Raw genomic sequence first — 24782 nt, forward strand, 5'->3', positions numbered from 1 at the left:
TGAAGTTCATCGATTAGGGTGAGATGTAGGGTAAATATGTCATTACTATCCTAGATATTCCTGGCGCTATGGCTGAATGACCACCAATATTATATTTTCCTAGATCTCATGAGCTAAGGGGGGGGGAGCCTGCCCAAAGTGTGGACCTTCAATTGGGAAGTCAACTGAAAAAGTGTGACAGCAGCAACCAACCGCTCTGTGGGCCAATAATACATAGGAAAAACTAGCCATGGCCTGTGACAATTTTCTGTGAGGCATAGGGTTGCCACCCTACCAGCCTGGCTGGTAAAAATGATGGTTGATCCCAATGTTATTAATAGGGAAAAAAGATAAATATATAGGAAGGCCGGTATTTTTTTTCCAGAAAAGGTGGCAACACTAGTGAGGCAGCGCGCCTCAAAAACCTTAGCTAAAACCTTAAATAAAATATATGTGTGTTAAACCAGTGTACAAATGAAGGATCATGGACCTGATATGACCAAAGTTGACATGTTTTATATATTTAATTCATGTGATTTAGTTGTATAATCACATTTACTTTACAGTGCTACGCAATATGTTGGCGCTATATAAATACATGTTAATAATAATAAATATATATGATAAAAAACAATTTAGACTGCAAGTAAAAATAGAGCAGGGGGATGTACAACATGACACTGAAGTCTTATGCCACCTCAGCTGTCTGAACCCATAAAAGAGAAGAAGCCCTGGAGTGCAGTTTCTGCTCTACTTTAAATCTACTTTACTCTCCCACCAAAAATCTTTACACTAATCTAAACCCATGCTCCGCCCTATTCATGACATCAAAGCCTTGGTGAGCATGCACTTTTTTATTGCTCCGCTGAGATTCGCTGTTTGAGAACGTGGGACGTCTGTGCGTGCGTATCCCTCCGCCATTTGCGCGAGATTTCGGTGCTGTGGCTTTAGCAGGCAGGCAGGCCGCGGGCGCGAGAAGAACAATAGAGTCTCTCGGCAGAGGCGGGAAAGTCTTCTCGTGCGCACGCTTTTTAGTAAGGAAATAAAAAAACAAGAGAGATCACCAACATGTCCATGGCTGCAGCGCGTGACAAGCGGAGTGTCCTAAGCACCGACAATGGCAGCGGGGAGCCCGACGGGCAGGAGTTACTGGAGAACTGCGGTGTGTGCAAAAACCAACTGCGGGCGGACACGGAACCGCAATTGTTACCGTGCTTGCACTCTGTGTGCCGGGCCTGCCTCCCGCCGGAGACCCCTGCTCCTGAGCTGCCCACCAACAGTGGAGACATGGCTTCAGGTATGATGAGACACAGAGGCGGGAGTCATTGGCAAGGGATTATGTTTCCGCCCACTCCGCTCCATACAGTGTCCGTGTGGGAAGGAGACCGGGGTTCCAACCTCTGTTTCCTACTCACGAGGCTCAATAACAGAACAAAGAGCTGCCCAGGGAAATGGCAGGAGCAGTGCAGGCTCTGCTGATGACAATGTGAGACTTGGCAGCCAAAGATACACTGTTCTCACTCAGCCCCCACTCATTAAACGAGAGCTAATGCCTAAATAAAGAGGTAGAACTGTTCTATGTTATGTTTGGGGCTTCTGTACCAGCCCAAGGCAACCACAGCCCTTTAGGGCAGAGATACACGGTCAGATTCACGGACATTATTTGGCCAACGTCAAGTCTCCTTTTCAGGGCGACTAATCTCCCCGAACTGCCTTCCCGCTGGCTAGAATGTAAATCGCCTGCAGGATGGCAGGATGTGTCTCTCTGCCTTTAGCAGTAAAGATCTGTGTCTCCAAAGATGCCCCAGTAGCTCCCCATCTTCTTTTCTGCTGATTCAATGCACATGCTCTGTGCTGCTGTCACTTACTGAGCTTAGGCTCACAATATACATTACACAAAGAATAGAAATGTCACAATATAAGGCTGATTAGTAATTAATACAGATAATTACTACATGGCAGCACAGAAACCAGTGAAATTAGCATTAGAATTCAATAATCAGCCTTGTTGCTATGGATGCACTGAATCCAGGATTCGGTTCGGGATTCAGCCTTTTTCAGCAGGATTCTGATTTGGCCAAATCCTCCTGCCCGGCTGAATCATCCTAATTTGCATATGCAAATTAGGGGTGGGACGGGAAATCACATGACTTTTTGTCACAAAACAGGGTAAAAAATGTTTTCCCCTTCCCACCCCCTAATGTGCATATACAAATTAGGATTCTGATCGGTATTCAGCCAAATCTTTCGCAAAGGATTCGGGTGTTTGGCCGAATCCAAAATAGTGGATTCGGTGCATCCCTACTTGTAGCATCATCTTATTTTACATGCCAACTTTATTATTTGCTTGATAATTTGCAGCAATCCCTAAGATCAGATTCTCAACCGCTGCTCAGAGCCCACTGAGCATGTGAGTGTCGCAGACACTTTCCAAGATGGTGACCCCCTGTGACAAGTTTGAAGTCCTGGATCATTGCTGCTATTGACAAGCTGAAATTTAAGGCTGGTGCAATAAGTTCAGTATATAAAACATTGCATTTTTTACCATATACATTTTTAGGGGTTAGTTCTCCTTTAAAGCTTTACTAACTAGACATTTTCTAGAGGTTATCATCTGGGATTTGTTTCCCCTTGCACAATTTACTCATGTCTCCCTCACTCACATCAGTGAGCCAGAAGGGGTTGTTCACCTTCAAACAACTAGTTGTTTTCTGATAGATCACCAGAATCTATCCGATAGATATATACTTTTTCCAATTACTTTCTATTTTTTGTGTCAGTTTTTCTAATATTAATTATTAATTTAATAAAATTGTAAAGTGTATTTTTCACCTTCTAAGGGTCTGGTCGCACCAGCAGATTCAGGGAGATAAGTCACCCCATCGACAAATCTTCTTCGTGGGCGACAATCTCCCCGAACTGCCTTCCCCCAGCTCTCCGCCGGCTAAAATCAAACTCGCCTGGGGTAAGGCACACGTGGTGCTTTGTTTTCCCAAGTTGCCTCACCAGGAAACTTTGGACGACTTCGGAAAACGAATCGCCGCGTGTGCCTTCCCCCAGGCGATTTTCATCTTAGCTGGCGGTGGATAGGAAGAAGGCAGTTCGGGGAGATTGTTGCCCCGAAGAAGAGGAGATTTGATGCTGGGCCGACTAATCTCCCCGAATCTGCTTGTGTGGCCAGACCCTTAATCAGCTCTGGAAGGGGGTTGCCGACCCTGTAAACTGTTCTAAATTGATACATTTAGTTGATATATTTCTTATCTTTGTCCCTGCTGAGAAGAATCTGAGTTTCATTGCAGGCAGCTGGAATTGAGACAATAGTTGCTAATACTCCAGAGGTTCTAGTAATGTATCCATTAAATGTTGCAAAATTGTAACAGTTTAGGATCTGAATTACTGAGCTGCCAGACTCAAACACCAGAGACAGGGCCCATTCAACGTCAAACAGATTTTGGAAAAACAGTAAAAAATAAATAATGGAAAAAAAGTCTTTAAACAACTGAACTGAAAAAAGTTTTTGGAAGTTGAAGAACCCCTTTACAGGGGTGGGGCACTTATAAAACAGAATGTTCTACAATGGCTAATTCTAAACAGCTTTTAAAATGGCCTTCATTTTGAACTATTTGCCACCTTCTGACTCTTTCCAGCTTTCCAAAAGGGGTCACTGACCCCATCTAAAAAAAACTCTGTAAGGCTACAAATGTATTGGCATTGCTACTCTTTATTGCTCATCTTTCTATGCAGGCTCTCACCTATTCATATTTCATATTGCTAAAACTGGAGAGCTGCAGAATAAGGAGCTAAATAACTTAAACATAAATAATAAAAAAAGAAAACCAATTGCAAATTGTCTCACTCTGTACATTATACTAAAAGTAAATTTAAAGGTGAATAGCCCCTTTTAAAGGGTATCTATAGCCCAATCGTGCGTGCTTGCATTATTTAAAAAAAAAAAAAACAACGTAATTTTAAACCACTGTCCAAGATAGATTCATTTGATATTGGAAGTGGTTATTTGCAAATGTAATTGAGTGGGCGGGGCAGTTATTTATCATATTCTATTCTAGTTCTGACTCGAAACATTGTGGCAGAAGTAATTTCTGTTTCAGGACAGTTCATCAGCTGCAGACTGCTGTGTTGTCAGTCAGAACCACTTCTCATTAACCAATAACATGGAAACCATTGTAAATGTGTGATGATGGAATGGTAATGGTTGAAAGAAGTCCGTTCTAGAAAGTGTGGCAATTCTGACAGCTTTATATTTTACTTTTAAGTTGCTTATAGGAAGTGTCAGAAACTGCCAATGACTTCTTCCTGCACTTTAGAAAGATGTTGCACTCCAAGTTTTCCTAAAACAAAAAATGCTTTTTCATAGTAAGTTTCATTACAAATATTCAGTGGTCTTCGTTATTTATATATCCAGTGAAACCTCGATTTTATATCCCTGTTCTTAAGTTTTTCCACATTTTACATTTTTTTGTGGTCCCACCAATTTATAATGCTTTTCTCCAGATACTGCATTATGTTTTCTTGGATTTTTTCACCAAAAGTTTGTTCTGATGTTGCCAAAAATGGCAATTTGGCCTATGAATGTTATTATTGGAGAAATGAAGATGTCTGTTACTAGTCCAATTAGTCTACACCTCATATAGTCATACACAAATCCCTTATTGCTTTAGGTTGTGCGTGTGACTGTCAGGGAGGCCTTGCACTTTACAAGTGTAATACAGGTATGGGACCTGTTATCCAGAAAGCACGGAGCCTGGGTTTTTCCGGATAATGGATCTTTCCATAATTTTACTAGAAAATCATGTAAACATTAAATAAACCCAATAGGCCGGTTTTGTCTCCAATAAGGGTTAATTATAGTTTAGGTCAAGTACAAGGTACGGTTCAATTATTACAGTTAAAAAGGAAATCATTTTACAAAATGTGGATTATTTCAAGATAATGGAGTCTATGGGAGATGGCATTCTGTGATTCAGAGTTTTCTGGATTATGGATCCAATACCTGTATTGTAATCACTTACCTGATAACCCGGGCAGGTGCACTTGTTATAAGAAAGCAGCATTGACATGGGGTATTTCTAGAGGAGCACCAAAGAGCTCTCCAGCGTAAGGCCGTGTCCAGAGTAAAGAAAGCAGAAGAGGAAAAAGATTTCATCAAATGAGCTACACAAATACCCTGGGCCGATTTAGTTTTCTGCTACCTGGAGCACCGGCCCAGCTATCAGGCAAGCGATTACGATCTGTGATTGTGACTTTTCTTACCAGGCCTGTGAAGAAGCATGCAAAGCTGTTTTTTTTTTGCTGGGTTGTTTCAAGTGGCAGAACCATATGTGCAAAAAATTACATTTATGCCATTCACTACAAGACTACGTGTTGTGCAGTCTGAGTTGCTGTGTTGTCATGGAACAGCGGTGTTAATGGTACCAGTTGAACCTCTCTTAGGTTCTGTGGCTTGCGGGTTTATGTGTCTGCCAATATTGTGTTTTGGCAGATTTTTATGTGTGTAATATTTGCTAGCTTTATTTATAAAGGTACAGGGATGCAAAACTGAATGCTTTACAGCAGGGGAATCTAAAGTAGATTGATCTAAAGAAGATCAAAATCTGGCAATTGTTAAAATTCTGGGCACCTGTGCTGGACTATGGACGGGGTTTCTTAAAATGTACACTGGGTCCTATGAGGAGCTATGGCTACAAATCTCTCCATCAGACTATCATCCTGTTTGATGTTGTGCAGTTTTTTCAAGTACCCCATATAAGTTCCTGTATCGGAAAAGATTGGGTACCTTTGCACTATGGTGGCCCTAATACAAAATCTGCAGCTTCTGCTTAGTTCCTCAAGATACTTTGGCACCATATTTGGTAGTTGGCCGTTGAGTCCCAGCCTTTCGGTGTTGTTGATGTGCAAGAAAGCTCACAGTGATTGGCTGCAATGGCATATATTGCCGTCAGGTCATTTCTGGGGTGCTTTTATATCCTGAACTGCTTCAGAAAATCCATCTACGGTGTTTGATGTTGAGGGCCTTGAATGACATTTAGTTATCTGGCTGTTCGTTTTAAAGCATCTTAAATATTGTTGCTGAACCACATTTGAAGCAGTTGTTGCAAATCCCAAGGCAGTGGTGGCTTATAAAGTTGGGGTATGAACCTAAGAACCCTGTGTTTTAAGGTGGAATTTGAAAGGTAATGTAAAGGCAAAAAAATGTAATTACATTTTTACTTTCTTTAATGAAAAAGAAACTCCAATTTCTCAAATAAACTTTAATTAAAAAAGTCTACCGATTTTATAAGAAACCTGACTGTATGCAGTGAAATTCTCCCTTCTTTTAATTTCTCTGACTGCTGCGGATAGGAAGCTTTAGACAGTCTCTAACTGCTCTGCAGGGAAATAATCATACTTTCAAACAGCAGAGGGGAAGGACTTCCCAGAACTCGAGCAGCTTTGTTTGTTTCCCTGTAGAGCAGCCGGCGACCGGGTAGAATACCTGCACCTATGAAGATGTGGTAATGGCGGAGCTCACCCAAACGCTTTGCTTCTCCTGGCCGGTCGCTGCTATTGCGAGATTTCGTTTACTCCATCCTGAATAAGTTTCTGCACACCCATTGTCAATTTGATGTCACATTGTGTGTTCTAATAAATCCGCATTTTTATTAATATCAGCGTCTCCCGTTGATGTGTCAGTTAGCACTCATTGCGTGCGTCTATTTTGTAAGTGTTGGCGACCTTGTAGAGATTAATATCTGCAGCAGTCAGAGCAAGTAAATGAAGGGGGAATTTTCTTATAAAAACTGTACAGATTTTTTTTAATTGAAGTATATTGGGGATAGGTTTCTTTTTCAGTTAATAAAGTAAAAATGGTATTTTATTTTTGCCTTTACATCCTCTTTAGTGTTTCCAACGCCAGCTGTATGGACAAATATCATGTAGCCAGATTTAAACAGATAAACTCGGATTCTATTTGGAGGTTTGTTTTTTTTTGCTGCAGTCACTGGTTCTGCAGAATTGGAGAAAGTTTGTATTGAACAACACAAAAACTATAAAATCCACATTAGATAACATAACAACCTAGGACCCAGTGCAGTCTGCATATTCTGATTATAAATCATGTTGTATTGGCTTCTGACAGATATTATTTGACTTGTGCTGTTTTAATAATTTATGACGATCCCTAAGCTGCAGCCCAGACCACACTGAGCATGTGCACAGTCTTGGTCTTGCAAAGATGTTTTAACAAAGTTACAAGATGGTGACCCCTGCCAACTTTGAAAGCATAAATAATTTGTTTGATTAGGCTTGTGGTGCAGCAAGTTTGTTTAGTATACAAAATACAGCTTTCCTAGCCTTTTTATTTTAGAATAAGGCTATTTTAACTATATGCCCACAGTACTTTAACAAACCAGGTGAAAATATGTTCTAGGGTGGTAATTCATATCAGCCAAATGTGTCTAACCTATCACTGACCATGCTGAATTAAAATAAACCAGTATTTCTGCAGCTTAATATGCAAAAGGGTTTGTGAATGTAAACAATCTGAAAAGAATGTAAAAATGTAACAAGGCATGAGCAGTAGTTTAGGCCACCCTTTTTTTTAAACTACCAAGATAATAAGTGTTTTATAACATTTAGGGGCAGATTTATCAAAGGTTGAGGAAGTTTTGAATTGAAAAACATTGAATTTCGAGCTATTTTTTTGTGTAATTTGACTAGGGAATATTCCAACTTCGATTCGAATGTGAAAAAAAGGTCGAATTTTTTTTTTGAAGTACTGTCTCTTTAAAGCTTCGACCATTTGCCACCTAAAAGCTGCCGAAGTGCTGTTTTAGCCTATGGAGGACCTCCTAGCTTTGAGACACACACCGATTGGCTCACAAGAGGACTGTGCCAATAACTTGCCAATCGGTGTGTATTTGCCCGGTGTAAATTGGTGGGTTACCATAGCAACATTTGTAGGCTGCTATGATTGGTGCACACTGAATGAAGGCTCTACTTTAAATGGGTACGCACACCTCAATAAGTACAATTTGCACTCTATTATGTGCTGCCTATTGAGGGAATGTTCTGCACATGACTTACAGCCTTAGTCTTGCAGAAAGCGTGATGAACCATGGGAAGTTGTAACAGAAGGGAGTGTAAAAAGTGCTTCATTTAGAGCGCAATGGAAAGGACTAATGGCAACACTATAAGTATGCCTGTTAATGGACTAACTCTTTCCTAGCTTTTCCTTGTCCTTTAAGACAGTGCCTTGTGATTAAAATCACTAGCAAAATATTTTTATATTTTTGATGGGCCACATTATGGAAAGCCCCAAGTATTACAGATAATTAAGTCACTCTGTGGGCAACATACACAACACATTATAGAAAATGTTATGTTATCTGTGTGTATTGAACTGTCGTTTTATATCAAAGCTTTCAAATGGACATTATTGCAGTTCTATAGCTGATGGTTAATGAAGTGATGGTTCTTCATAATTCTTACTGTATGATGAAGTCAAGTGCATTTGTATTAACTTCTTGCTATGTTGAAGAAGGTGTTTTGTGTTCTCCTGTTTCTAAAACTGTTTTGGATGTATTTACAGCTGTAATTAATTGCCCCGTGTGCAAACACCAGTGCTTCCAGAAGGATATTGTTGAGAACTACTTTCTGAAAGTGGAACCTTCCTCTGAACCTGTAACTGAAACCATTCAGGTGAGTTTTAGACCTTATGCAATACTTTTGATCTTAATTAAAACTAAATGTAAGCTGTATTATATAGTGAATAAAGTACCCCCTATTGTATAATAAGATATTCAGTCACAGTTCCATGACTAAAAAGCCTAGTGCTTTTATACAAGTCATAAAACACCAAGGTCACTTTTCATATTTTTTACTTTATTATAATACACAAGTTTTAGTGAGTCATGTGACAACAAATGACATCACTAAGAACCATTTATAAGGTTATTATTTACAGGACATTCATGGCTTTTGTGTATTAAGTTGTGTATTATCGAGAGTGACATTTATACAATTGTTAGAGAACTTAGTTGAAACATTAAAGGTATGGTTCTGTTTAGTATTTTATGGAATGGCTAATTCTAATGAAATTTTCAATTGGTCTTCATTTTTTCTTTGTTGCTTTCTCTTTCCAACTTTCAAATTTGAGTCACTGACCCCACTTAAAAACAAAAAAAAAACATGCTCTATAAAGCTACACATTCATTGTTATTGCTACTTATTACTTATCTTTCTATATAAGCCATCAGTTCATATTCCAGTCTCTTGTTGAAATCAGTGCATGGTTGCTGAAATTGCTGAATAAAAAACCAAATACAGGTGTGGGACCTGTTATCCAGAATGTTTGGGACCTGGTGTTTTCTGGATTTTGGATCTTCATACCTCAAGTCTACCAGAAAATAATGTAAATATTAAATAAACCCAATAGACTGGTTCTGCTTCCAACATTGATTAATTATATCTTAGTTTGGATCATGTGCCAAGTAATGTTTTATTATTAGAGAGCGAAAACAAATAATTTTAGAAATGTGGATAAGAGTCTATGGGAGATGCCTCTCTGTGATTCTGAGCTTTCTGGATAACAGGTTTATGTATAATGGATCCCATACCTGTACATAAAAAAACACCAATAAAAAATTAAAACCAACGCAAATGGTTTGATAATTTTACTATCTACATCATATTAAACGTTCAACAACACCTTAAAGCTATATTTGAAGGGCTGGTGCATGATCATTTATGTTCTAATAATGTTCTGTTTGAAGCTACACTGATAACCAGAAACAGACCAATCATATGTATCCTGGAGCATTTAAAGGACAACTACAGCTTTTGCAGCATATTGCTGCAGGGTTGCCAAACTTTCAGTTATCCTAACTCTGTTCCCATGGCTTTACAGAACTCTTGCAATTGCATGTTACTCTGCTTGGAAGAACCTTGATCCCCTGCACGGACTCCACCGAGGCTCAGGTTAAATCATAGATCTGAATTAAAGGGGTTGTTCACCTTTAAGATAACTTTTAGTATGATGTAGAGAGTGATATTCTGAGACCATTTGCAACTGGTTTTCATTTTTTATTATTGAAGGTTTTTCAGTTAGCATCTTAATCAATCTGGTAGCTAGGGTCCAAAATACCCTAGCAGCCATGCATTGATTTAAATAAGAGACTGGAATATGAATAGGAGAGGCCTGAATAGAAGGATCAGTAATAAAAAGTAACCATAACAATACATTTGTAGCCTTAAAGAGCATTTGTTTTTTAGAAGGGAGTCAGCGACGCCCATTTGAAAGCTGCAAAGAGTCAGAAGTAAAAGGCAAATAACTAAAACTATAAAAATTACATGATGAAAACCAATTGACAAGTTGCTTAGAATTGGCCTATACATACATATAACATACTAAAAGTTACCTTAAAGGTGAACCACCCCTTTAAGACCGAAGTCAATTGTAAATGTCCTTTTGATTTCTGAATCTTTGTTAAAGTTTATGCTGGAATTGATCAGTGTGCGAGTCTTCCAAAAGATTAAAGGAGCCGAGTGGAGACTGTAGAAGTTACGGTAAGTTCAAGGTGCAGGACTAGACACAGACCTTAGATGTCCTTTTAACACTGCAGGTGATTATTTGCATGTCTTTTGTTTCATTAAGTTATTTACAAGTACAACGATATTCTCTTTAAAACACAGACCTGTACCAGCTGTGATGACAATACAGTGGCAAATAGTTACTGCGTGGAGTGCACAGAGTGGCTATGTGAGACCTGTGTGGAGGCCCATCAGCGAGTGAAATACACCAAGGATCATACCATCAAAGTTAAAAGTAATTTTGACTTTTCTGCATTCGTTGCAACGTACCAGAAATAGACTTTTTTCAATTACTTTCCATTTTTTATTATTTACCGTTTTTTCCAAAATCTAAGTTTAAAGTTATATGTCCCTGTCTCTTGTGTTTGAGTCTGGCAGCTCAGTAATTCAGGTGCAGACTCTATAAACTGTTACAAATTTGCAACATTTAGTTGATACATTTCTCGGCAGCATTTGTGGAATATTAGCAACTATTGTATCAATTGTTACAGTTACCTGTAATGAAACTCGGGGATTCTGCTCAGTAGGGACAAAGATAAGAAATATATCCACTAAATGTATCAATTTACTTTACCAATGATCCCCAACCAGTAGCTCCTGAGCAACATGTTGCTCTCCAACCCCTTGGATGTTGTGCTCCCTGTGGCCTAAAAGCAGGTGATTGTTTGAATTCCTGCATTGGAGGCAAATTTTGGTTTCATAAAAAACCAGGTGCACTGCCAAACAGAATTTCAATGTAGGTTGACAATCCACATAGGGGCTACCAAATGGCCAATCACAAATGGCCAATTTGGCCCCCCAAGAAGATTTTTCATGCTAGAGTTGCTCCCCAACCCCTTTTACTTCTGAATGTTGCTCACGGGTTCAAAAGGATGGGGATCCCTGGTTTAGATGGTCAGCGACCCCTCCCAGAGCTGCTTTAGAAAGTGAAAAATGAAACTTTACGCTTCTATATTAGAAAGTAATTGGAAAAGTCTTTATTTCTGGTGAACTGTCTGAAACCAAGTGAACTGGAAAAATGTTGGAAGGTGAACAACCCTGTTAACTCAAAATCATAACCTCTGTTTGCAATTTGGGCATCTTATTGTTGTTTGAACTTATTTTAATGATTCTAACATAGGTTGCTGAAGCCGTATGACACTTTACACTAGAGATCCTATTGTCCCTCGGGTATGCCTTGAGCAGTCACTTGTCAAACCCTACTTAACTGTCATGGGTAAAAAAAAAAATTTCAAAATGCATGAGTTAATAGTACTGCTTCAGCAGAATTCTGCACTAAAATCCATTTCTCAAGAGAAACTTTTGACTTGTGCTCTAATAAACTTCAGTCACTCTTTACTGCTGTAATGCAAGTTGGAGTGATATCACCCCCCCCCCCAGCAGACTAACATGAGAACAATGGGAAGGTAACCAGATAGCCGCTCCCTAACATAACAGCTCCCTGGTAGATCTAAGAACAGCAATCAATAGGAAAATCCAGGTCCCACTGTGACACATTTAGTTGCATTGAGTAGGAAAAACAACATCCTGCCAGAAAGCAGTTCCATCCTAAAGTGCTGGCTCTTTCTGAAAGCACATGACCAGGCAAAATGACCTGAGATGGCTGCCTACACACCAATATTACAACAAAAAAAATACACTTGCTGGTTCAGAAATTACATTTTATATGGTAGGGTGAATTATTTGTGGTGTAAGCGGTGTAATTTAGAAATAAAAACATCATTACAGAATCACTTTGTTTCCCTCATTGTACATGAATGCTGCATTAACCAGGGCGCTGGGTTTAGTGCACATATATGTCACATACTTGGTTCATGTGTGTACCAGAATTCACCCTTTGATAAATGTCCCCAAAAATAAAATACAGGAGAATAGAATTTGGTGGGATTTCACTGTAGTGGATTGAGGTAAACTCTGGATTTACTTTGATAAACATGCTTCAAAGAGCGAGAGAGAGAGGGAAAGACTAGATCCAGTAATTTTTTGTATATATGTAAATACAGTGAAGTCTAAGGGTATGTTTATACAAATCTGTGTGTCCGTTCAATGGGACTATAAGTTTGAATTCTGCCTAAAGGGTTTCTCCTCCAGTTGTACTAAAGTTTTGTATCCCCTGGTGCTTCACTGTCTACATCCATGACCTAAAGCTTAGGGGCAGTACTGGACAAGACTATGAGAAGGGTACAGCAGCCCCGTGTAATGAACAAACAAAATAAATATTAAGCTGAGGGGCATTGGTTGAAACTAAATATTAATAACTTCATAGAGTTTATGTAATAAAGGCACTAAGTTTGCCCAGGAGCAGTAACCCAAGCAACCAATCAGAAGGTAGAAATTACTGGTCACCTGTTCAAAACCACAGATCCTATTGGTTGCTATGTGTTACTGCTCCTGGGCAAACTTGGTGCTTTTTATTGCATATGGGGGTTAATCTTTCAGTACAACCTAACAAATTGCATCTGTTTGAAAGTCCCGAGTCTTTCCGAATACATTGCTTTTTTAATATGGGCTATATAATTAGATAATTATGATATTCTCATTATGTTCATGTCTGGCTACAGGACATTTCTGCAAAAAAAACAGTTTTCCCCTTTCGGAGTGTAGGTTCTATTAGCCTGTACCTCCGGTGAAAGAAACATTTTTCAGGAGAGGTTGCCTTTAGGTTAACTTTTAGTATGTTATTGAATGTCCTATTCATAGCAAGTTTTCAGTTGGTTTTTGCTTTGCAATCTGTCTCCGAATATCAAACAAAAAGTTTATTTAAAAGTGAGCTACCCCTTTAACGCCTTGCCTGGAATGAGGTTCACTGAAGTGCATAGGCCTGCCAAATCTATAGGCTCTTAATGCCGCCCGATGAAAATACATAACCTTATTCACAGGTGTTAGTATAGAATTTTGAAAGTGAATAGTTAAAGGAGACATTTTGTTTAAAAAAAAAAAATAAGAACATACCAGTGCATTATACTCTTTTAGGTATAGAAGAGCTGTGCTTAAAAAAAAGTTTTCAGGCTGATTTTATTGGATATTTCTGCAGAAACCCTAATAATCCCTCCCTTTTCTTCCACTTCCTGCTCCCTGAATTCCCAGACAGGACCTGATGGGGAACTGAAGCCTGTCTGTGCTTGTGTGACTGCAGGGCTCTGATTGGCTATCCCACTTTTACTGTGCTTCTGGCAGGGACTGTTAGGACACGCTCATCCCTCATTTAAAACAGGGACCAGTGAACATAGGGAGCTCTAATAAAGGGGCTATTTTTAAAGAGATACATTTTTAACACCATCTAAAAGCAAAACACCATATATTACTCATAATTGCCTTCAAAATTAGGTTTTTTTTTTTTAATTTATCCTAGGTCTCCTTTAAGGGACATTGTCAACTCGATTTCCATTACTGTTGCACCTTCCTCCCAGTTTTGAACCTGCAACAATTGTTTTTTTTTCCCCTTTCAAATCCTAGGTTCTTCCAAAAAAGAAACCGGGCGAGCAGTTTACTGTCCTGTGCATAAAAATGAACCTCTCATGCTTTATTGTGAAACCTGTGATACCTTAACTTGCCGGGACTGCCAACTGCAGGGACACAAAGATCACCAGTAGGTGCATTATTTATGTAAGCTTGTAATCCAGCAATCACATGCAGTTCAGTATTTAAGTTTTGGTTCTCTGGATAAGAATATATATTGTGACCAGTCCAATCCTCTGCCCTTTTAGGTACCAGTTTTTAGAAGATGCTGTTAAAAATCAAAGAAAGATTCTCTCTGCTTTGGTCAAGCGGCTCGGGGAAAAGCATACGTCTTTACAGAGATCGACTAAAGAGGTTCGAACTTCGTAAGTGCCATGCCTCTTATCTATGTTTGGTTTTTTTAATAAATATTAATTTTTGTTGTACAGGTATGGGATCCGTTATCCGGAAACCCGTTATCCAGAAAGCTCTGAATTAAGGAATGCCCGTCTCCCATACACATCGGTTTTATCCAAATAATCCAAATTTCAAAAATTATTTCTCTTTTCTCTGTAATAAAACAGAACATTGTACTTGATCCAAACTAAGATATAATTAGTTCTTATGGAAGCAAAACCAGCCTTTTGGGTTTATTTAATGTTTACATGATTTTTTAGTAGACTTAAGGTATGAAGATCCAAATTATGGAAAGATCCGTTATCTGGAAAACTCCAGGTCCCGAGCATTCTGGATAACGTGTCCCATACCTGTACCTATATCTACAGAACTTGATTTAGCCTTTTCCACATTGGAATCCTAATAACTTGTTGTTTGCAGCACTAAGGGGGATTAGTAGGCCCCAACAGCAAAAACATAAATTGGTGCTTAGAAACCGAAGCCTTTGCTGATAGCCTTTGATGAGTGTCTGGATTCTGGATGGTGGTATTTTTGACATTCGTCCATACAAAATATCTCCAGTTCAGTTAAATTTGATGGCTGCCGAGCATGGACAACCTGCTTCAAATCATCCCATAGATTTACGATGATATTGAAATCGGGGGACTGTGACGGCCATTCCAGAATATTGTACTTGTCCCTTTGCATAAATGCCTTTGTAGATTTCCAAGTGTGTTTAGGGTCATTGTCTTGGAATATCCAACCCCTGTGTAACTTCAACTTTGTGCAAATATACAACAGTTCTTATGGAGCACACAATGTGTTGGATAAAATCTTCATTTATTGGGTATGATTAAAAGCATGAAGTCATCTCATATACATGTGACTTGTATCCCACGCTTGACGTGTTTCGTGGCGTCTTGCCACTTCCTCCTTATGCTTTTGACCAAGTGGCGAGAAACCACGAAACGCGTCAAGCGTGGGATACAAGTCACGTATATGAGATGAATTTATGTTTTTAATCATACCCAATAAATGAAGATTTTATCCAACACATTGTGTGCTCCGTACAAACTGTTGTATATTTGCATTGTCCGTCCAAGGCCGGAGTTGTGGGTACGTGGCAGCACAGGTGTAGTCTGGACCCGTGAAGCAGGTGTCGGTGAGTGCTCATTAATTGTGTGTTTTAACTTCAACTTTGTGACTGATACTTTAACATTATCCTGAAGAATTTGTTGATATTGGGTTGAATTCATCCGACCCTCGACTTTAACAAGGGCCCCAGTCCCTGTACTAGCAACACAGCCCCACAGCATGATGGAACCTCCACCAAATTTGACAGTAGGTAGCAGGTGTTTTTCCTGTGAAATGAAATGAAATGTTCCTGTGAAATAAAAGACATACCACACTTTTTTTTTTTTTTTTTTTGAAAGTGGAGTAAATTATTATGCAGGCTGAGAGGGGTTCCCAAACGTTTTCAAATGACTGTATGTTTTCCAGTTTTTGTACTGCACAGGTACAGAGGATAATTGGGCACTGGAAGAGTATAGTATACACAGGGCTACACAATATGTTGGCGCTATAGAAATACATGTTGATAATAATAATAAAGTATAACTGTGTGCACTAAATCCCCCGAAAGTACATTTTTGAACCGCAATTACAATATAATCACTATATGACCTTTCTTAAAACAGTAGAACTCCCATTTTACGGTTTTCAGGGGACCAGGAAAAAAATCGGGGAAATGTATTAAAGTAACTTTTTCTTCAAATACTGAAAGGATATAAGCACAGTAGTTAGTTTTACTTTGAGATACAATATTTACTGTGTTAATAACAAGGGTTAAACATTGCAGTGTTAATGTTACACTATGGGGGGCAAGTGCAAGACTCTCTGTCACACATACACAACCTAAAGCAATAAGTATATAATAGGACTGTATAAGGGGCCGACTAATTGGAATTGACTATTTACAGACAGAGCCATGGCAAAATATACATCTGGTTAGTATTTTAAACCTCTTTATTTCACAAATAACTTTCATAGAGAAAAAAAGCCATTTTTAGGTACACCAGGACAAAATTTGATGTAAAATGTGGGGAAACATTAAAATCAGGGAAATGCTCCCTTTTGGGTTTCACTGTAATCCTAAATTAGTGGGTAATCCACTTGTATGCTAAAAAAAGTGGTTATAAATTTATATATAACAAAATCATATAGAGAAATCTAGTGTAAATCTGTTCATTTATATGCTTGATATATGATATGTACTTTGGTACACCCAAACACACTTCTCCTGCATGCAGGTACTTTGTCTTGGGCATTCTTGGACAAAACACATGAAAATTCTGGCCATTACGTCTATTTAAATGAAATTCTAGTTTCCAAATACTATGGGCCTTTGCTGCTATAGACAATGCAATGCAGTATTTGGGAATAAAAGTCTGAGTGGGGTGTTTTATTTTTATTTTTTTTACTTTTATTTTGTTCGTTGTCATTCTTGAACATTTTTTCTTTTTTTTTTTTCTTTTTTTTTTTTAATTATTCGTTTGCTTCTTAAAAGACTTTGCTCGTTTAAAAGTCTTTACATCAGTTTCTTGTGTAAACAATGGGCAATCCTGGAAAAATGACGAACGTACATCAGTGTTAAAAAAGAACAGATAAATAGTTGGTTTTTTTGTTTTGTATTTTTTTTTCATTTTTGGTAGGATTCGTCAGGTGCATGATGTACAAAGGAGACTGCAAGTGGATGTAAAGATGGCAATCTTGCACATAATGAAAGAACTTAATAAAAGTGCAAAACTTATAGTAAATGAAATGCAGGTGAGTGAATATATTGCTTTATTTCTTCTGTTTATTTTTATATAAACTTTTAATATTTTGTTTCTGTTGTCACTTAAAAGAAAAAGGAAAGCTACTGATGCAGTTTATTGCCAATAGATTAGCCACAATACTGCAAGTTATAACACTATAATTATTCTGCAGAATGCTTTTACCATACATGAGTAAACAAACTTTTTTTTTTTACATGATGCAATTGTGAATAATATTGTTAAGCTGACACTTATATGCCTGACCTGATAATCACACTGGAGAAGTTACCTGTGTTATAATATTTGTCAAAATGGTTTGTTATAGACCCCACCGGTAAATTAATACATGCAGAGTGACCCTTTGTTATTGGGTTTTTTCTCTAATTATTTTAATACTGTGTTGTAAACCAGGACTTGATCATTTTTTGTTTTATTTGCCTTTACATATTTATTCTTTAGAAACTCACAGAAGGACATCAGGATAAACTAGAAAAGCAGCACTGGGCTATGAACAAGTTGCAAAAGCATCAAGAACACATCCTTAGGTTTGCCACGTGGGCACTGGAAAGTGACAACAACACAGCATTGCTGCTTTCAAAGAAACTGGTAATTTTACTTTGCTTTTAGCTTTGACATAGCGATTTGTAAATTATTGGGTGATCCAAAAAGCTTATGTCTTGGAATATCCCCATACAGTTGCCAGCAGCTATTACAACCTGGCTGAGCTATCCGCATGTTTTTATTTATTTATTTATTTATTTTATCCTCAATTGTTGCATTTTCATCTTATCCACAGATACATTTTCAGTTGCATCGTGCTCTAAAAGTTATTGTTGATCCAGTTGAGCCTTTGGGCGATTTAAAGTTCCAGTGGGACGCTGATACCTGGACAAAACATGCAGAGATTTTTGGTAAGAAATTGGAACATTTTTCCTTTTTCATACATTGTCTTGTCTGACATGGGGCAAAGTTGCTGTTCTGTTTTAGGGTTAAGCAGTCATAGCAATAAATAAATGGCTTTGTTGGGTGAACCAAACAGCTTCTGTCTTAAACTATCCAACGCAGTTGCTGGTTATTACCTGGCCCAATGATCAGCATGGCTTCATCTTGCTTGCTATCAACTAAGCCAGCATGTCCATATTGGTGACAAAACAGTCTTATGGGTTTATTTATTGTTTAAACTGTTTAAATCCCAATAATTCTGCATAATATAACAAACTTTTTTTTTTCAGTCAATTTTTACTTCATATTAAAAACTTCAGTCTTATTTACATGTTGCAGGTAAAATCGTATGCGACAAATCAGGTGTTCTTCAGTCATCTTCTGGATCACTGGCAGCCCAGTCTATTAATTCTGCATCATCTCAGGTGCTGGCTCCTCTTACTAACTTTAATCCAATGGTACAGAATCGACCAAGGCCTGGTGCTTCCCAGATTCAAGCATCCCCAGCCAGAGCTGGTACAGCTGGCAACTTCATCCAGCCCATGCAGGTTTGGATTAAAAGATGGGGATGTTTAACAGAGAAAAAAAATTCAACAAAACAAAAAGACATCACGTTCAAACTAAAGCAGAATTTTTAGAAATTGCCAGTGCAAATACAAAGTACAATTCCATTAAAGGGATACTGTCATGGGAGATTTTTTTTCTTTCAAAATGCATCAGTTAATAGTGCTGCTCCAGCAGAATTCTGCACTGAAATCTGTTTCTCAAAAGAGCAAACAAATTTATTTTTTATATTTGATATCTGACATGGGGCTAGACATATTGTCAGATTCCCAGCTGCCCCCAGTCATGTGACTTGTGCTCTGATAAACTTCAGTCACTTTTTACTGCTGTACTGCAATGTGGAGTGACATCACCCCCCTCCCTTTCCCCACCCAGCAGCCTATCAACAGAACAATGGGAAGGTAACCAGATAGCAGCCCTCTAACACAAGATAACAGCTCCCTGGTAGAGCTAAGAACAGCACTCGATAGTAAAATCCAGGTTCCACTGGGACACATTCAGTTACATTGAGTTCTGGCTCTTTCTGAAAGCACATGACCAGGCAAAAATGACCCGAGATGGCTGCATACACACCAATATTACAACAAAAAAAAATACACGTGCTGATTCAGAAATGAATTTTATATTGTAGATTGAATTATTTACAGTTTAAACAGTGTAATTTAGAAATAAAAACATTATAAAAATCATGATAGAATCCCTTCTAGAGCAAGTTGTCCACGAGATAAGAGGTCCCTTCCCCATAGAGCTTACTTGCTGTTCTTGGCCTTAAGAGGTTTGCATTAGTCAGTAGGAAGCTTTGAGGTGGATTTGAGCAATTTTCTCATAACCCAAACATCCCATGTGCCTTCAATCTTATGCTTAATTTTTGATATAAATACACAGAAGAAGCAAAAACTAGTGGTTTATAAAGATGGCATAGTGTAGAATGTTGACGTGCCGTTATGCTTGGTTTGGTTAATGGTTTATTACTTTACCATAACTGCCCATGGACTTGTATCTACCGCCCACCCTATGGCAGCCACAAATCCATATGTTTCTTGTGCATTCAGCATGAAACGAAGATGCACAGAGGAAGTGCCTTCATTTCCCCCATGGCTGCCTACAGAGTAGCAAGAAATGCAGCAGAGCGAGTCACACTTGTAAGCTAACAGACATGAGCGCTAATACCTTACATGTTGTGATATTCAATTGCTACGGAAGCTATAGCTATTCCTTTTCTGTAAATGAAGCCCTCTATGTGAAAAGGTTACTTGTTGGTTTACAGTAAGGTGTATAGTGCGAAAAAAACGCAGCTATAGCACAGTCAAGTACCTCTTTAGATTGATGGGTAATCACCTCTTTGCCTTATAATTTTGTTGCCTTTTGTCAACCTACCAAATAAAGGTGTATAGATTTTTCTTGTTATTTCTGTGTAATCACTTCACTTTATGGCACCCTCATTTATCTCCTTGTAATTGCTGATATTAATAAGAATCTAAAAATGAGTCAAAACGATGATACTTTAAAGCAGAGGTCCCCAACCTTTTCCACCCATTCAGATGTATAAAAAGTCGAGGAGCAACACAAGCATGAAAATGTTTCCTGGAGGTGCCAAATAAGGGCTGTAATTAGCCATTAGGTAGCCCCTATGTGGACTGGCAGCCTACAGGAGGTTCTGTTTGGCAGTACAGCTGTTTTTTATGCAACTAAAACTTGCCTGAAAAATAATCACCTGCTTTAAGGCCACTGGGAGCAACATCCAAGTGGTTGGTGAGCAACATGTTACTCACGAGCTACTGGTTGGGGATCACTTCATTAAAGTGTCCTTCAAGATTTCACTGTCTGCTAACTGTGAAGGAACTGTCCTTGTAATCTCGTGTTTTCAGTGCACTGATACATTCATTATTTATTACATTTTGGAATGTACTACATCTTTTTAATGTCTGTTAATTTGACTTTTTTTTTATCCCACTTGCAGGCAATGGATGACTATGATGGCTCTTCTGCAGGTGTGTATATATAATGGAGAATGTTAAAAGGTCGTAGAAGTAATGTATAACATTGTTATTGTAAGTCTGTCAAGTACAAGCCTGATCTGTGATATGGTACCCATGCAATTTATATTCCAGTCATATATAGTATATGTGCAGAATGGTGCTCTGAAAATGTTTCACTAGGCCAATGGCGGATTTTGAGAGTTCCGTGTTGTTGTTTTTTTTAATCCTTACATGTATGAGGTGTAATTGGTTCCGTTTTTATTTTCAGGAGTACATAAGACTGGCCTCAGTCCTACATATGTTCTGCAATAGTTCTGCAGTTTCGTAAAAACGTATTATTTTCTATCAATGGGGAAAAAAACGCTTAAAGGAAAACTATACCCCCCCCTGAACAATGTAGGTCTCTCTAAAATGATATTGCATAAAAATAGCTCAAATGTAAAACACTGTTTCATGTAAACAAATCATTTTCATAATAATATACTTTTTGAGTTGTATGTGCCATTGTGTAATCATAAATAGAAAATTGCCATTTAAAAAAATGGCTGCCCCCTGGGATTGTATGGTTTACGGTGCACACAAACTTACCAAACAAATCATTCATGTTAGGTCACATGAGCCAATTAGTAGACAGAGTTCTGTCTTTTGCTTCAACACTTCTTCCTGTTACTGTTAGAGTTCTAGTATTTCTGGTCAGGTGATCTCTGAGGCAGCACACAGACCAACACAAAATGGTGGTTCAAGGCAAGAGATGTAAAAGGGCAAGATTTACTTAAATATATACTCCAGTTTGATAAGATTCTTTAATATGCCACTTAATATGATATAAACTATCTGTTGCTTAAATATTCATTTTGGGGGTATAGTTTTCCTTTAAGTTTGCTATATAGGCTTGTATAGAGTGAGAATACAAAAATGCTGGCGTTGGTATTCCATGTATTAAGCACAATTCGGCAGGACAATTGTACAGGTATGGGACCTGATATCCAGAATGCTCGGGACCTGGTGCTTTCCGGATAACTGATTTTTCTGTAATTTGGATCTTCATACCTACAAGTCTACAAGAAAATCATGTAAAAAATTAAATAAACCCAATAGGCTGGTTTTGCTTCTAATAAAGATTAATTATATCTTCATTTGGATCAAGAACAAACTACTGTTTTATTATTACAGAGAAAAAGGAAATCATTTTAAACATTTGGATTATTTGATTATAATGGAGTCTACGGGAGACGGCCTTTCTGTAACTTGGAACTTTCTGCATAACGGGTTTCCGGATAACGAATCCCATACCTGTAGTGTGTTTCCAGTATTTAAGCTTACACTTGCCTACTTATCTATTATACAGCTTTGTCATATCTCTGAAAATTAGGGATGCACCGAATCCACTATTTTGGATTCGGCTGAACCCCCGAATCCTTCGCAAAAGATTCTGCTGAATCCTAATTTGCATATGCAAATTAGGGATGAGAAGGGGAAAACCGTTTTGCTTCCTTGTTTTGTCACAAAAAGTCACACGATTTCCCTCCCCGCCACTAATTTGCATATGCAAATTAGGATTCGGTTCGGCCGTGAAGAAGGATTCGGCCAAATCCTGCTGAAAAAGGCCGAATCCCAAACCGAATCCTGGATTCAGTGCATCCCTACTGAAAATACATTTTGTTTTTCTCTGCCTCCAATTTTTATATTTTTACCTATTTGTTTCAGAGGGAGAATCTTCTGGATTTGATATTCTAACTGGCCAGAAAAGGTATGCTTGGAAATCAAATTTTACTGTAATTTCAAGTAGATCATCCTAAAGAACCCCCCCTACCACCACCATTTTAATTAAAAAAACGTTTTTTTGTTTACAGAGGACGCAGCTCTGATGGTGATGTAAATGAACTTTTAAAGAAAGTTCCTCGTGTCAGCTTAGAGCGCTTGGATGTGGACCTTAATCCTGACACTCAGCCACCAGTCTTCAAAGTTTTTCCCGGAAACACAAACGAAGATTATAATCTAATTGTAATCGAGAGAGGTAATCTTCCGGGAGAAGCAGTCGTGAAGGTAAAGATTGTGAAAGTATTATGTGTGTTTAAATGAATACAAATAAGAATGCAGCTGAAAACAAAAAAAAATAGAAACATTTAGTTTTAAATAGAAACTTCATTAGTTTGCTTGTTCTTTTAGACGAAAGATCAGTATTTTATGCTCCAGATTTCGTAAATTTGCAACTGCAGCACCCTCTACTGTTTGAGCTAGCTCAGGGGTGTCCAAACTACAGCCCGCGGACCAAATGCGGCCTGATATCCATTTTGAATTGGCCCGCAGCGTGCAAAAATCCCTCCCCCCTAAAAGTCCCAACAAGTTTCTCAGCAGCCAGCCAGCAAAAAAAAAGTTTCTAACCACGGCGTCATTGGGGGGCGGACAGTGCTTCAGTGTCTGAGACTCTGAGAAGCACGTTGGAAGTCCTAAACTCCGCCCTCCCCGTGACTGGAGTTTAGTGCGGGGGAGGGGGCGCCGGTAAACAAGTGGAAACATGGCTCCATCCCCCTTCTACGCTACTACCAAACCTGGGCTGGATACTGGTGCTGTTCATCAAGGCGGTGGCCTGCTTGTTACATGCTGTTTGTGCTGGAACTGTGTGTGCATCTGATGATCTGTGAGTAACTTTTTTGTGCTTGGCTTGGGGGGAGGGGTGGATTTAAGGAGGCTGCAGCCGGGCAAGGGAGACCTCTACTGTGTCAGTTACAGATCGAGTATGTGAGTCACTGTGTGTGTGTTACTGTGTCTGTATGTTTGTGTTACTTATTTACAATTTGTAAAATGAACATGGTAATCAGGGGGTGTGGCCACAAAAATGGCATGGCCAAAAATGTTGCCACGTTATGCGGGCCAATTTAAAATGGAGAGGACCTGCACGGCGTACCTACGTACTGTGAGTGGCCCGGCTGTTTGTGTATTTTACCACATATGGCCCTTGGTGAAAAAAAGTTTGTACACCCCATAGCTAGCCAAAAGTGTAATTTACTGGAGCCAAATGCATTTCTTGATGCTTCTCTGCTCTTGTTCAGTGTTACATTAGTGATAGAGCTGAGCAGGGAGCTTCAGTAAATTAAGATTTTTGCCAGGGCCAATTATTCGGTTGTGTTTGTATGCTATTAGCAGTGTAAAGAGTGTAATATGAAACAGTTTGAATGCTGATTCCAGTCTTTGATAAACAGCTGTCTTTGAGAGTCTGCAGGGTTAGAGCTAACTGGCAATACAGGAAGTACAAAGCTAGGGCCACTCACAATCTGACCCTCTATAAGGAGAGCTGTTGAGTTGAAAGCCTGGTACAGGTATGGGATCCGTTATCGAGAAACCCATTATCCGGAAAGGTCGTCTCCCATAGACTCCATTATAATCAAATAATCCAAATTTTTAGAAACTATTTGCTTTTCCTCGGTAATAATAATCCAAACCAAGATATTGCCTATTGGATTTATTTAATATTTACATGCTTTTCTAGTAGAATTAAGGCCTGAAGATCTAAATTACAGAAAGATCCCAAGCCTTCTGTATAACAGGTCCCATACCTGTAATTAATTTTTACAGGATATTAACTGTAGGGGAGCCCTGTCATTGCGTGTAAAATTTGAAAGCGTCATGTTTCTTTTATTTTAAATCAAAATGGTTTTAGGAAGAAGCCATGGAAACAGGCATCCCTATCCCTACAGCTGACCGCTCTGAAAAGTCTTTAGTCATTCGCCCAGATGGCTCGACAGAAAATCTTCAACCTGTAATGCGCCCGCCTATCGCAGCTATTGATGCTGCTTCCACTGATTTTCAAGGCGTGAGCAGCGGTGGATTTTCTGAAGGGGTCAGTGGAGCCCGTTGTAAAGTGTGCCAGAAGGAAGGAGTGCTGCTGACATGTAGCCAATGTAGAAGCCATTTCCACAGAGACTGCCACCTACCATCAGTCATGGAAATTACAAGGTAGAATCGCTTTTGCATAAGTACTTTCTCAGAACAAAGCGTGTCTGTTAGCTTCTGTGCCAAGCAAGTGGATTAGTTGTGTTGGTTTATTTTATTTTTAAAGGAGAACTAAAGCCTAACTAAA

General features: G+C 38.7%; 1 protein-coding gene across 2 annotated transcripts in view; it reads left to right on the plus strand.

The window, feature by feature from the left end:
- Positions 1 to 854: 854 nt before the first annotated feature.
- trim28.S (tripartite motif containing 28 S homeolog) overlaps positions 855 to 24782 on the plus strand; it is a 29361-nt gene continuing 5433 nt past the window's right edge. Inside the window, exons 1-13 of one of the 2 annotated variants that reach the window (XM_018228015.2) lie at positions 855 to 1276; positions 8567 to 8676; positions 10669 to 10801; positions 14023 to 14155; positions 14274 to 14390; positions 17112 to 17226; positions 17676 to 17822; positions 18013 to 18127; positions 18498 to 18706; positions 20683 to 20713; positions 22409 to 22451; positions 22555 to 22747; positions 24363 to 24658. In XM_018228015.2, coding sequence (XP_018083504.1) covers positions 1048 to 1276; positions 8567 to 8676; positions 10669 to 10801; positions 14023 to 14155; positions 14274 to 14390; positions 17112 to 17226; positions 17676 to 17822; positions 18013 to 18127; positions 18498 to 18706; positions 20683 to 20713; positions 22409 to 22451; positions 22555 to 22747; positions 24363 to 24658 — 1871 coding nt within the window. In that variant the 5' untranslated portion in view covers positions 855 to 1047. The remainder of the gene's footprint in view (positions 1277 to 8566; positions 8677 to 10668; positions 10802 to 14022; positions 14156 to 14273; positions 14391 to 17111; positions 17227 to 17675; positions 17823 to 18012; positions 18128 to 18497; positions 18707 to 20682; positions 20714 to 22408; positions 22452 to 22554; positions 22748 to 24362; positions 24659 to 24782) is intronic. The other variant, XM_018228016.2, reaches the window with a different exon arrangement.

This window comes from Xenopus laevis, chromosome 7S (genome assembly GCF_017654675.1).
Source record: "Xenopus laevis strain J_2021 chromosome 7S, Xenopus_laevis_v10.1, whole genome shotgun sequence".
Taxonomy (NCBI): domain Eukaryota; kingdom Metazoa; phylum Chordata; class Amphibia; order Anura; family Pipidae; genus Xenopus; species Xenopus laevis.